Source organism: Urocitellus parryii, chromosome 6 (genome assembly GCF_045843805.1).
Source record: "Urocitellus parryii isolate mUroPar1 chromosome 6, mUroPar1.hap1, whole genome shotgun sequence".
NCBI classification, from domain to species: Eukaryota; Metazoa; Chordata; class Mammalia; order Rodentia; family Sciuridae; genus Urocitellus; species Urocitellus parryii.
Genome location: NC_135536.1, coordinates 105639936 through 105655286, shown reverse-complemented (window position 1 = coordinate 105655286; position 15351 = coordinate 105639936). Strand labels below are relative to the sequence as shown.

At 39.7% G+C, this 15351-nt stretch overlaps 1 protein-coding gene across 1 annotated transcript in view; it reads left to right on the top strand.

The window, feature by feature from the left end:
• Window positions 1-15351, top strand: part of Rora (RAR related orphan receptor A) — a 677922-nt gene that overhangs the window by 501664 nt on the left and 160907 nt on the right. The window contains exon 2 of the mRNA XM_077800038.1: window positions 900-929. Coding sequence (XP_077656164.1) covers window positions 900-929 — 30 coding nt within the window. The remainder of the gene's footprint in view (window positions 1-899; window positions 930-15351) is intronic.

Below are 15351 nucleotides of genomic sequence, written 5' to 3'. Positions count from 1 at the left end.
TTCTCCTAATAACTTGAAAGAAAAAAAAATTCAAGGTTTACCACAGTTCTTAGTCACAGGCTAAATGTTTTCAACAGTTTTATTACTTTGAGCCTATTTAGTCTTGAGAATATCTCCCAAGAAGAATGAAGCATAAGATGAGTTCAAGATGTAGTATTTCTGAACTGGAAATTGGATTGTTTGTATTGAAGCGTGCATCCTTGCTATCTCTATCAGCTCTTACATGCCAACTATTGCTTAGTTCCACTCTCCGCCTGCCATCTGTCAATCATCTTGAAAACATCAAAGGTGCTGACTCATGAATCCTTCATATTTCCATGCAATTATGTCCCATACATTTTGCTGCCATTTGCAGAGAGGAAGCAGTCATTCTCCAGGTGACCTTAATGAGTATGGACACATAGGTACATTTTGTGGAAGAATTTTTTCCTCACCATTAAAAGCTATGCTTCGTATGAGCAAGAAAAGTCATTTTCATTAAAAAGTAAACACAGAATTAATGGCCATACCAAATTAATGGCTCCATTCATTGCTCAGTTTGCCTCTTGTCTGAGTAGGTTGGTATTGCTCTCTTGCATCTTAAATGTCTCCCTTAAATCTCTGCCTATAAATGTGATCATCTTCCCGATTTACAAGACAGAAACAAGAACTTTCTCTCATCCTGTTTCACCCTGTTCCATGACTGTCCATCTTATTTCTTAAAGAAACTCTTAGGCCAATGGGTAATGCTCACAGTCTCTTATCATTTTCAGTTGCATGACTTTGGGTAGGTCTGGTGACAGTGCTATGCATTGCCATCTGACCAAGATGGTGTTCTGGGTATACACTGGAATGATGTACAATCAACAGAGCTCAGAGAGGACACTTTCTTACCTTTGTCATTGTTTCTTCTCTTCCAGGTATCTCAGTAACGAAGAAGACACATACATGTAAGTAATGCATTTACTTTTTTTGTCCAAAGTTTTCTGAAGAGTTGGAATTCGCATATGTCTGGCTGCTGTGACCCTTCGAGTATAAACTAATGTTCCAGCTGTGATCCATGCTCAACAGAGGTCATATTTTCAACCTGTAGTGGTCGGAAGTGGCACATCTCCACCTGTTTGTACTGAGTGTGTGTTGAAGAGAGAGGCTAGACATATTCTGCTGAATTCTAGTGTTTTGAGCCATGAATCGTTAGAAAATTCATGAAATCTAGCCAGGAGGATCAGTTACTTATCGATCACCCTCACTCTGGATCCTTCTTCGAAGAGTTGGTATGTTTCTAGGAAACATCACCTTGATTTCTTTTAAACTTTGGTCTCCTTTTCCTCTCCACTAGTTCCCAAATTAGGCTGTTTTGTTCTTATGTCTGTGGAGCAGAGATATTGACTGGGAATATAGGTGCTGTGGCTCGACCATGGGCATGGTCCACGAGGGCCCTGGTAAATGGCATCGGTAGTTTGATGTGGAAATGTGTGCTGGATTTATGCTCTGTATTCATCCCACTTCTCAGGTTCAACTGCTTTCATCAGTTGCCTTCATTCAAACCACACCCTAAGTTTACAAACTCACGTCAATGTAAGGTGTTGTGATTTGCAATCTGAGCAATAATGTTTGTGCCTTGAACCTCAGGATGAAATAATATGTCATTGATACAGGCAGTCAACTTTCACTGCACTTGGCCAGCATAACATTCAGGCTTTGAATTAATGGTGTCATTAGAATTTGATGACTATTTTAGACCACCGATATGTGCTACCGATGAGATGTGTTTGGGCATCTTTCTAAGGCAAGCAGAGGAGCTATTTTGGCACAATATAGGAATGACAAGGATATATCCCCAAATTTTTCTTAATTATACTTTTTAATTTCTTTTTTTATTTCATGTGAATTATTTTGGGGAAAAAAATCTGTGTAACATCAAAGTAGTTCAGCTTGTGCCTCAGTTGATTCTTGAAATCTGCTCTCGGGTTTGTCTGTCTGTCTATCTGTATTTGTAGAGAACAAAAAATGCAAAAACCAAAAAGAAAAAGAAAAAAAAAAGCATCAAATTCAATGAGAAGTTGCCTGCCTTCTAGGTCCCAGTCCTGCAGTCCCCATGTGGCTCTCTCATGGCCTCCCACAGAATGCTTGTTTGAGGATCAATGAAAGGCCCAGCCCATAGTACACACATGATCAGGAGGCACCTCCATCTCTCAAAGCACAGTTTCAGTTGGCTGTCCCTCCATCAGGATGGTCCGTGACCCTTAGCTTTTTGGGGGTTGTTTTGTCGTTGTTCTTGTTGTTCTTGCTGTTGTCGGTGCATAATTGAGCTCATGATGACTGAGAGATTGACAGCGCAGGAGACTGAAGTCCTCTGTATATCCGCAGGGCAGGCATGGTACAGAGCGCTTCCTTGCACAGCCTTGCCCATGAGCTCGTCCCTGGCCTGGAGGGACCCACTCTAGAGGTGGTAAGTAATTCAGTCTTTCTGCTAGCTCAGTCCTGGGCCTCTCCCAAATAGGGGCTGCTGATTGTGCCTACTGTTTATGGTGGTTTGGGGTGTGGACTCCTGGCCACCTAGCAATCAATATCCAGAAAGCTACTGACTATTTGCAATATCATTTGACTCTTTGAGAAGTGGACAAAACCACTAGTTTGTCTCCATTGGACATGAAGCATATATTGTAACTCACAAGATGAGTCAAAGACCATAGATATTAGCTAATATACAGACAGTCCATCTATAAAGACATTCAAGCATTTGTCTTCCTGAAAATAATGTCATTGGCCTGCTGGAGAAATAACAACCTGTGGTGAAGTAGGACTCATGGAAGGATTTAGGTGACAGCATGAAAGTGGCAGCCAGTGAGGAAAAAATGATATTCCAATAATAGGCAATGTAACCCGATGGGCCTTTCAGCAAAGGCTTAAAGAACTTCATCACCTATACCTGCTTTAATACAAAATCAAGATATAGTCAGAGTGGGTGGACTTTGTTTTTATAACTTTGAAAATCATCAGGAAAATGTTTAGATATTAAACAAAAAGTTAATCGAGAAGGACTTAAAGTTCCTGTATGTGGTTGAGAGAAGAGAGAGAGAGATTTAGCTCAGAAATCTTTTTGTTTAAATATATTTATTCCATGATTTGGGGGAGAAGGCCCAGAATAAAACCACCCAATGACAAGTTGGAAAGGAGAGCACCTGAATAGACGTTGACCCACTACTTTGCATGTGTCAAGGAGAAATTGAAATGTCCAAGTCACAGCACCGTGCAAGTCCCCCATGCCTCTGAAACATGGAGATTGTTTTTGTCACCCAGCTCAGCAGACAGCCCATCATATTTCTGATCTTAACCTCTCTACAGGGCCCCAACCTTATGGGGAGGAAGAAAACCAATCAGTTCTTTCTCTAATAACAGTTACCCAAATGACCTCTTCTTTAGCATCTGTCGGATTTTTCTTGAAAACTGAACTGTCCTAACTTGCCTATAAGATTTTTTTTAAAGATATGAAATTCCAGCCCCTCTTAAATCATCTTGACATCTGTTCTTCAAGAAGTTTCACTATCACTGAAGTGTATTAATTCATTTTTGTACTGTCTCAGAATTTCCATTTTTAGCCAAGGTTCTGGAAACCTTGGTCAAGACTTGACTACATAATCATCGACAGCTGAAGTCTCCCCACATTAGCGATTTCAATTTGAGTTTCCTAAGTGCCCTCACAGAGAGATTGTTCAACTTACAAATTAATGTGTACAGTTGCAGAATCTATTATCAGACCAGCGTGTCAGCTCACAGGTCCCCCAGTCAGAGGTGCAAGAACTACAAAATGAACCTGAATAGTTGTGACACTTTGTAATATTTTAGGCCACCCTGATATCTGGAAATACAGATATTGCTTATTTAAAAAAAAAAAAGACTTTGGGTGAGTTGAGCCATAAATTCCCATGAGAGGACATTTGATTGTTCACTTCAGAAGAATTCATGACCATAGTCCTGGGAGAACTCAGGTTCACCTGAGTTCCTGAGCAGGCTGCCTTAAGTGTCTGAACTCCAGTTGGCTGGTGGGACAAGACAAGGCTCTGGGGCTTTTAGTGCAAGGTCATCATGACAAAATTGGTCAAGGAATTTTTACATTTGTGATGTTTTTCAATTGTTGATAGGAAACGTTGCTATTGGTTTTTGGTGTGTGAACATGAAAGAGAGTTTGTACTTGTGGGATAGGGACATATTAGATCAATTTTACACTGTGGTGTGGAATTTCAATTTAATTTTCATGGTGATTATATAGCACATGGATTTGGTTGGACACTTGCAAGATTGCTTTTGCTTTGGTGTTTCACAAGTTTGTTCTGGTCTTTTTCCTGATGAAATAGTACCATGTGGATAAATATCTTTTTTTTTTTTTTTGGAATCAACTGCTGTTTTGGTTTGTATTATTTGCCAAGGACAACTAGCCATTCACTCCTGACTCCTTAATCTAATTCTACTTGGATAGTTTCATATTTACTAAAATGTTTCAAGAGGACAAATATGAGGATGAAAAAAATAACAACAGAACATCCTAGCTACTTCCTGCTTCTGGGAAATTCGGTATTATAGTCATAACCTTAAGGAATATGTAAGACAGCCACCACAAAGCAGGACAGAGGGTGCCTGGGAGGCCTTCAGATTATCCCAGGGACATCTGACTATTGCCTCTTCCTTCTGTTCTAAGCATTGTTTATATTCCTTATTATTATTACTCTGATCCAAACCTGCACTGCCTCTTTCATTCATACTCAAAGATGGTCAAATGATTTTTTTTTAAAAAAAAAGTGTGGGTTACTCAGTGGTAAGCAATCAAGGAAATGTGTTATTTGTCAATATTTCCCCCAAAATACAAACATATGCTTCTGAACCTTTAAAACAACTTTAATTTTAACATAAATAGCTATTAAAAGGTAACAGTGCATTCTCAAATGTTGTTTGGTTACAGCTGGCTAACACCTCAAATATATAAAATTAAAGCACTATTATTTATAATGGTTTTAGTTCCCAATAATAAATATATTTTAGCACAAACCTGAATATTTCTTTCAGAGTAATCTTTTGCCTCCATGGAAAAAAAAAAGTGTTTATTGCAATCATTTAAAGTGGAATAGGTTAATGTATTCACTTTGCACCCCCAGAGGTTTGGCTTTGAATTTGACTTAGAGAAAATTAGTTTTGAGGCCTCAACCTCCTCTCCTTAGGCATTTGTTGATACCACAAAATGAACCCACCAATTTGTCACAATTGTTGCCATTTACTCAGGAGAACCAGGAACTAGAATAACCTTATTTTATCGTTTTCTTTTCCTTTCCTTGAGGCCATTCTTTTTGAATGTAGACTCTTAGCAACCTCAAACTTGAGGCTCACCCACATAATTTTCACAGTCCAAGAAAGTGCAGAAACCTTCCTTGGCAAAGCGAACGGAGGTGCTTTGGTGATATAGTTAATAGGTTGCCGTGACAACCCATGTGACTCACGATGTGACTCACAGCAATTATAATTTCAATTGCTGGCACAGTGTTTCCTTAGGACAGACGTGAGAAGAAGCCATACTGAGGTCCTTTTAGTAGGCCTTTATCCATATCCTGTCTACCGATTGACAAGTAGTCAGGAAAAGAGACAATCTAGTGCTCATGAAATGTCAGCAAGCCTCATTGCTAGGCTTACTAAGGCTACTGGCCATCCCAGATGGCAAGCTTGCTGACAGTGGGGTATAACCAAAACAGAGGTGATGGATCTTACAAGAGCTCCTTAAAGGACAGTCATTTATTGAGGACCTGTTATGTGTTGGCAGATGCTTTACCCTTAAGGAATTTACAAACTAGTTGAGGGAAGGGACTGGAGGTGGCAGAGACAGGAATGGTAGGGACACATAATCACAGAAAACAACTGAAAGCACCAATGCCAGGTATATCAGCTCCAGAAGATTCAGCTGATCACTGGAAGGCACGCTAAGATGCAAGTGTGAGAAAGGAGAAAAGAATTAGGGAGAAAATCCAGGATTCCAATGCTATGATCCAAGCAACAATAGCAGTGATAGCCCTATGTCCTAAAAAATCATCCCTGCTGCTCATTTCCACTCATGCCCACCCAGATTGACACTTGTTTTAGTCCCTTCAAGATCAACTCGTCTGAGGAAGTAAAAGCCCCTTTGGAGCATCTGGAACTGATTGCCTTTAGAGTCAGCCTGTGCACTAGAGCCAAACTCTCCTAAGCTTAACAGGAGTTCTCTGTCTCAACAGATTAAAGGTAAATGGACTGCACCTGGCCCTGCCAGTTCTTCCAAGGTAGAAGATTTTCATTCTTAAAACCATAGTTCATGGTGGGGATCTGTAAATTCCATTGAAAAGCTGAATATTTAGCCCAGTATTTCCATCAGAGCATCCAGCCGATTCCAGTTTGCTTGGTTAATAGACTCCAGATTCATGAACTGAGTCTGGACCCAAAGTATTTGTGTTCCTGTTTCATTACATAGGCTCAAGGGGGTGTGTTGAGATGGGATTGATTCTTTAAAATCCATGGTGACTACTAGGGAGGAAACAAAAATATCTAGTCTAGCAGATGCTGGTGTGTAGGTTTATGACATATTTAATAAACACTTAGACATCGTGGGGTTGGATTTCAAAGAAGGACTAGATGTCTATTACAGAGTTTGCATTACATCTAGTTCAATAATGACAATTCTAATGCAGAATTACCTGTGGTTGTAGCAGCAGCAGAAACTGCCACCTGCTAAGCAATTCTAATATTCCAGGCATATGTTTAGTGCTTTACATCATTATTTCATTTATTCTTCTCATAAGTTCCATGAGCTTTTTACTACTTGCATCACGTTTTAGATAAGAAAACTTATCTGAGGAATGAGTAACTTAGCTCAAAGAAGCCAAAAAACTCGTCAACTCACCCAGCTGGTCATGGGGTAGAGCCCAGGTGCAATACAGAATAGATTGCCCCTTCGTGTGTACATAATAGCCACACTGTTATCTCCAGTATTAGCTAACATTAGCTAACACTTTGGGACATTTAATGTTAGGCACTTTTCTAAAGCACTCTGTAAGTGTTCATCTATTTATTCTTTACCACAACTGTGTGAAGTAGATATTACTACTGCCCCTCTACAGGAGGAAACTGAGGCCCAGGGTCCTACAACTAGCTAGCATGTCGTGAAGCCAGAGCTGAATTGCTTCTAAAAAGAAGAACTTAATACGTTTTTTTTTTAATTTTTCATTTTTAAATTTTTTTAGTTGTTGATGGACCTTTATTTTATTCATTTATTTATATGCAGTGTTGAGAATCGAACCCAGTGCCCCACACATGTGAAGCAATCACTCTATCGATGAGCCACAACCCCAGCCCCTCCACCCCCGAACTTAATTCTTTATAGTGGATCTTCCCCTCTGAAGTACAGGAAAACATTGTAACATAATCATCCCTACCATTGATTGAGGTTTTCTTTTACCTTACAACTATTTTACCGATATGGACTTCTAAGTGTGAAGAACCAACTGATTATAAAAATGGAGAATGTTATTCCCACTACATGAGAAAGATTCATCTAGCCAAGCTGGCATAGAAGAAATTACACAGCCTTCCTTCTTTAAAATGATCATTACTTATCTTCTTAACACTCTAAACCATCAGAGAATTGACATCTACTTAATGTCACTATTCCTACAAAACAACTGATTCCACAATGAAAACAACTGTTCCAAGTAGTTACTCAGGCTTCTACAAGAATTGTCTTCCCCTTACTAGTAGTAATGTGTATTTCTATGGCATGAACTTATCTTCCATTGAAACAAATCCTTTAATTATCATCAGTTTCATTTACAATAAATTTATGTGGTATTCTTTTGTCAGAATAACTTGATAATTTCCTGTGACTTTCAGTGCCATGTAGATAGTATGACTCAGGACACTACAGTCTCCTTGAAACCAAACCTAAATTAAACAAAGCGCTTAAAGCTAGAAAAATGGCTAGGGATCTGGAATATATCTATATCAGAGAGATATATGAGAAGCAAACAACTAGGTTTTGAGGATGCTAAACCACCTGAATTTAGGATTGGATTTAGAGTGGGTCTAGATCCACATGCAAAGGAACAAAACTGTAGGACAGGCAGAAATACTGGTGTATTTGAAATGTGAACAAAGCAGTCACTCGATATTAACTTCATAAATTACACAATTTTTTCCATGAACATTTTATATATTAACTTATATATTAAGTTAAGCAGCCCTAAAGTTAGTGTGTTTGTGGCCATATGGCCCTTTTGATTATAAAATTAATGTCCATACCTAACATATTAGAGTGACAAAGATTTTCATCTCCAAGCTCTGCGGTGTACCTTTTGCCTTTGACTGCCCAAGACTCCTCCCAGTGGAGTGTACTCCATCCACTCAGCTTCCACCTCTGGACAAACTTGTATTCCCATGTAGGAGTGATAGCTCTTTCCCTGTTTTACTGTGTTGATCACCTGAACATCAACTCAAGCTCCAAACATCAACAGCCAAGCACAATGATTAAAAAGCAAACTGAGAGCAGAATATAATGGAATGGGCTAGATTTGGGATTAGATTCAGTGATAGGGAAGTAATCCATAGATATTTTATTTCCTAAATGGCCTCCTATTGGATAAACCCTTCTATATTCCTCTTCACCCAACTCTCTTTCTTTTTAAGTATTTTATTTTAAATGTTTGTTTTGGAGAAGAGAAGATTATATGATAGATAATCTAGAAATCTATAATACTGGGCTTTAAAGGCAAGAATGCTGGAAAGCAGATTGCAACCAATCCCTAGGCAAGGATAGTGCTGGGAGCCAGGCAGATCTATTAGCTTAATACTTCTTAGCCCATAAGTATGCCTAGAACTGCATGAGACACAGTGTAATGTAGAAATTTTAACTCAAGGCGGGTACATAGCTCAATGGTAGAGCCCTTGCCCAGCATGCACGAGGCCCTGGATTCATTCCCCAGTATCACAACGAATAAAAAAAGAAACAATGAAAGTTTGACTTATTTGTTCTTACTCTCTAATAATTGAGCCTGAAGGAGAAAGAATCACCTATTTGAGGAACTTTTAGTCATAAAAGACTTGCAGGTTGAGGTTCCAGTTGCATTGTGTTTCAATGTCACGTGTGCTGACAACATGGTGGTGACCTGAGCTTGGTCTGGAAGGGTCTTGAGGGTGAGATATGGTCAGTAGGTCAAGGGAAGGCTCCAGGGATGGTGGTGTGGACCTGACTGGAGTAGAGTGTTAACAAGGAAAAGAGAGGGCATCAGGCAGAGATGGGGTGACCAATGGGGAGCCAACAGAATGTGTGTGAAAAATGCAGTAACAATGTTTTCACTGCCATTGTCTCTCAGCATTATATGAATCAGATGTTCCCTGCCTCAGTGCCTTCTCTGAACCCAGATAAAATCCTTATCCTTAGATAGACGTTCTTTTCTGGCTGTTCCTGTGATCGACTGTGTAGAAAGAATGCTTACTGAGCAGGAAAGATCTCGCCCAAAAAGGGAAGGCTATTCTTACAGTGAAGAAAAAGTGTTTCCCTTTTTCTCTGTCTTCCCCGTTTTAAAGTCTAATTGTAAGACCAGTTCCTGCCATTCCATTAGAATCAGAGACAGGGAATGAGCAGGGAAACTTGAAAAATACATATGCACTTTGAATTTCGTGGCTAATGGTTCTCCTTGCTTGCTTTCATTCTGCTGCTAATTGGCTGGAGGCTACTGGGTTGCTCTGAGACCCTGTGTCTCTCCAACCCTCTTAACTCAGCTACAAATAGCTTCATAAAAATTTGAACCCCGAATTCCGAATCTTGCTCACCCCTTAGGCAGGTAAAATAAACTGCACAGATTATTATTTTTTCACCACAAAGAATTATTTCCCTCCTACTGCTGGACAATACGTTAGGAAGACAACTGCACCCCCTTTTCTCACAGTTGGCATTTCTCAGTTTCCAGAGAATGGGTTTCCTATTGTTTCTCTTAAAGAACACGGAGGTCCAGATGAGGCATTTCGTCAGCTGCACATTCTTAAAAGTCTCCAGGATAATGAAGCATATTGAGTTAATTTATCTGTCTCTCTTGCACTGTGTCATTTTGTGTCGACAAAACTGAAAATTCGCTTTTCCTCACCAAATTGGGGTGTCGGGATAATTGATTGTTACCAGTCTGTGCTGTTGGTAGACAGGATAACACCAGTGCCTCTAGAGAACAGGTGAAAACTAAACTCTGTCCCCCGAGGCCAATGAAATAGCTGTTTGGTCCCTTGTGTGAAACTTCCTAATAACTTAACTGGGCAGCCTCTGGGTCCCTGGAGGGTTTCTCCACAAGAGTATTCCCTCTCTTTGTTAAGATTGCTTATTAAAAATGATTTTATAATGAAGTTGCCTCAAATAGCAGCTCTTTTCCTGGTTGTCCTTGAAGCTGTGGTGAAGAATCTTAGAGACAACTGTCTAGGGTTTTCCTCCTTGTTAAAAACTTCTCTCCTACCACTGTTACTCTTGATTTTTAAGGAGACAAAGTCTAACTGACACAAGTCCCTCTCCAGTTGATTATGTCGCTTAAAACACCATGCAAGGCGTCATTGGTAGTTTAGCTTGTCGTTTGGGCTCAGGAATCGAATTGATCTCCTTGGATTGAGGACGTTTAAGTCTGCAGTGGAAACCAGACTGGCGGGCTTCCCCCGGAGAGCGCAGCGGCCAAGGAGCGCTGCTGCTAACTCAGCCTCGGACTCCATCAAAACACTGATTTCCAATGATGTCTTCTCTTTGGTACTAGATTTCTCCAATCTGTAAACTATGCACTTTCCTGGGATTGCCACAAAAAAAGGAATCAAAGAATTTTAAAAGTGGGGAGGGATCACCCTCCCTCTTTGCTATCCATGCACTATATAAATCCAGAGACTTCTTAATCCATGTAGACAATGAGGATGATAATGAAGGATGATAAAGCAGATGCCAGTAGGGGTCACCATCAGAAATATCTGCCTCTGACTTACCTTCCTGGTAGCCAGGCAATCTCAAGCAACATAGGAACAACAAGACATATAAAGTTGTTAAATACAAATTCAGTTTGAGGTGTTTTTCTTACTTGAAGACTTGTCAGGTGGTGAATTTGCAGAGTACTCCAGTTGTGGGTTGGCACTCCTTTTGCTTCGCAGTGTGAATATAGTAGGACAGTGGCAGTTAAGGTCACCATTGTGAATCTTCCAGTGGAAAGATCAGAGTCTTGGTGGGTTGTACTGAATACGTGCCTGGAGTTACTAACTATGTGATAGATAAGTTAGTCTGCTTCACTAGAGTATCCATTTTACTACCTATATGTATCCCATAACATCTTATAAACCTCAACTATATAGAGTAAAATATATTTTAAAAAGAAAAAAAATCCCTTGGCTAAATTCTATTCTCTGAAACCAGGTGTATTAGAAAATACCACCCTTACATTTAGCAATTCCTACTACCCTCTCCCCCAGTTAAAAAAAAAAAAAAGTGGGGGAGGGGGTAGACTATGGCCTCCCACTGTCAGGAGGATCTTCTTATTCCACTCCTTTAGAACCTTCTAGGGCTTTCCTTTGCCTAACCTTTTTAGGACGGCACTCAAGGTCTTCTCAACCTGACCCTAATCTTTCTGTTGCTCTTTTCGTAACTTTTACCAAGCAGGCAGGTGTTGCCATCTTCGGGCAATCAGTTCTTGGGAGATTCCATGCATGGGCATACTGCCCTTATATCTCTTGGGTCTTGTTTGTCCCAGGCTGTCCTTCACCACCTTCTACACCTGTAGAGGTCTTTCTGCTCCACCATAAGCCAATACAAACAGCTCTGTCATGCAAAGCCCTTTCCAACCTTACCTTGATTATCGCTGCAGCTCCTCTATCCCCAAAGTATTGTAAAATAATGGTTTATGTATCTTGTCCCACTAGATATATCTCTTATCTTTGAGAAAACTAAGCAGGATGGTTGATATCTACTATGTGCTCAATTAACATCTATAGATTTTAAGTGTCAGACACTATTCCTACACATTTGAGCTGGCGGGGGGGGGGCGAGGAATATTAATCTTTTAACGATTAACAGCCATTCAAAATTATACTGAGATTTATTGTTCAATATTATATTGTGAGATTTATATAAACCAACAGTACAACTCAAAGGGCTTCTTCATGCATGACAATTTATCGAATGTTTTTAAGTTCTAGTTTTAGGGCTCATTGTTTTAAAGTTCCCTTCAGCAGTTTAAATCAGAGTCAGAATCTCATCTAGAACTTGAAAAAAATACTTGAAAATCTTGCTAAAAATAAAGCATGTGTCATTTTCTGGAGTGACCGCTCACACACCATTTGGTTTCATTATCAATTTGAGGTTTCTATAAAACAGAAGATCAAATCTATAGAGTAAAAAAGGTAAAGGAACATCTTAAGTTACCGTTGTCACCTGTGTCAATCCAAAATAGAAAACTACCTATTAGAGAAGAGAATTGGCCGGTTCCAAGAACGGAGACTATAGTATCCAGGGAGATATCCTATATTTTTCCAGTCTATAGAGGGAAAAGCAATCCTAAAATGTTAAACAGTTTCTAAAGTAGATGTTCTGATCATCACAGGTGACTTGCTGAGTTTTAAGGTAAATCCTACAAAGAAATGAATGACATTTATTTGCTTCAAGGTCAGAACATGTGACACTCTGTTTGGTCTGGTCTGGCATGTACACGTTTCCCTACTTTTCCAGGGCCCAGTGATTTCGACGCTATTGCACTTTTCCTTGGACTTCTTTTAAAAATGTCCTTTAAGCCTCTCGAACAGCTTCCTCCCTACTTTTGTTTGTAACTTTTTCTTGAGTCAAAACAGGAGGAGCAGAATTATCCCCTGCAGTATCAATTCCTTGAGTAGAAACCTTGCTTATAAATGAGAGGATGAGATGTGACCCAATAAAAGAATCTATTTTAATTTTAATTTATTTCCTGGTGGCCTTTTATGCCTCCTTAGGCGATGACCTAACCAATTCTGTCTTAACACTGATTTTTTTTTCTTCCAAGGTCAAAAAGCACTTTGAAATGATTGTACGAGGAGAGTAAATGTTTCTGTGCTTGTCATGCAAAGTCCCTCTCTTCACGTGAAATTTAAATCCTAGCTTTTTCATTTCTTCGCAGTGATTCTTCCTTGCTTAGGCATCTCTTTAGCAAACTCCTTGAGAGTAGATGCAGGTGAGCAGGACAGAGTCGAAGATCTTTGGTCCTTCTGGAGTTGATTTTTTTGGCTAGAGAGACCGTCTCTTATACGCTCTTTCGCCCCTTTCCCCTCCTTTCTCAGATGGGAGTTGTTATCACAGTGAGAGGAACCTTCTTCATTCTGTGCTGCTGTGTCACACAGCAAAATATAAACAAAGTAGATACTTTCTTGGAAGGCAGCTCAGCTGAAGGTTTGCAAGGATGGAAAGAAAAGCAATTGTGGATCAGATAAGTCCATGCCACCATCCCTCCCCACTCTCCTCCCTTCCTCTCCCCCCACAAAAAGAGTTCCGTCTGATATTTTTCCAATCAAAAACTTTCCCTGGCCTGATTTGTGGAAGTTACCTAATCCTTGTATAATTGGGGTGATTTGAAAGACGGGAAGATGTTCTCATTTTCATTATGGGAGTCACTCGGGGACAGTATCATTTAGAAGAATATGTTTTTATTGCCCTAAATTACTTTACCTGAGATTCTATTGATGTGTTTCTCTTAGGTTAGATTTCTAGTGAACAGAATGACCAGTGTGGGTCTCATTCTCACAGGTTCTCATAGGGTTCAAGCTACTCTTAAATGGTTAGTGAGTTTACCCTCATTCTACTCCAGAGTCTCACTTCAAAGGAAAAATTCTGGAGGGTTGAGTGAATATGCCCTGAAACACAGAAGAGCCCACTGCTTGCACTGTGCATCTGCACATGGCCAAAACCTCACATCAAGTTTCTCATATTGTGCCATCAACATTAATTCATCTCACTTTGTACTGCCAGACTTAGAAACTTCTAGAAGCAACTCTCTTGGCATAAAAACAGTTTCGTCTACCTCACACTGACTAAAGTAAGGGTCTATCAGATTCTCATTCTCATCTAAAATGCATCCTTATTCCAACTAGTCACTACACTCAAGTATCTTTGAATAAATGGTTGTTATCTTTGATTGAGTTTCCCAGAGAGTAGACACTGAGACTGTGCAATTTGCAAAAAGAAAGTTTGGGGGTGCTCATAGGCACAACACCTGTATGGTATGGGGGGATCTATACTGGGCAGGAGAACTTGAACTGTCAAGCAGTTGTAACCCAGGCCTCTGCAGATGCCAAAGGAAGATCAGAAGTGGGGATGGCCTTTCACTGATGTTGCAAACTGAGGCAAGAGGGCTGGATCTCTTACTCTGCATCAACCAGCGGTTGGAGGCCAGCTGCACCCAAGGACAGGCAAAACTGCAGGCAGGGCAGCTCCCTTTAGCTAATGGCAAACTCAGGAAACAACTCAGCTACAAGCCATTGGCAGTCACCACTCTGGGCTCCAGCAGAGAGTGAGGATCTCCATCCTAAAGGGTAGGATATGGTGGCAGCACCACAGCATTCATCTTGGCAGCGAGCATAAATGGACACCAGATTTAACATTTGTGAAAAACATTTTCTTTCTTTAAAATGACACACATTTTATTGCTTAGCTAGGGCTTAAATTAATAAAATATATGCTTGGCCTCAGCATTATGGTATACCAGAATTGCAAATGCTGAATAAAAAAAAAAAAGGTTTTTCTGTTGAATAAGGTCCTTCGTTAGGATTCCTGGTCCTGGATATGTGCATTATAAATCATATGTGTGTGCAATTCCATATAATGTTTTATTTTTCCACACATGGACATTCCAGAGCGTTAACACATTTTTCTCAATTATAAAAATAAATAACACATTTCCAGTTATTTGGGCTCATGTAAAATGTATTCATATAGAAACAAAGAGAATGCCTGCAAAGATCTACTTATACATATTACATGTTACTTCTCAGATTTTGACAGTCTGCTACAGTCTTATAATTGAGATTGCAGCATCTAAAATATTTTTGCAGGTCCTATTTATGTGCATAGTTTTCTCCCTTTTTAGTGGTTTGTAAGAATCCACTTTCTCTTTTCCCTTTTAGCAACTACTTGTAAATAAAGCCAGAATTAAGGAGATTAGTGGTGGCTGTCAGAGATGGGAACCATTATGAGCTAATGATCCCATCCCCCAACTGTTGTATACGAAGCTTCTCAATTATTGGTAATAATAAAGCACACAATTAATTTTAGTTTCATTTCCTCACAGTCTTGACATAGCCTCTGATTTAGTGAAATCTGACTTCAAT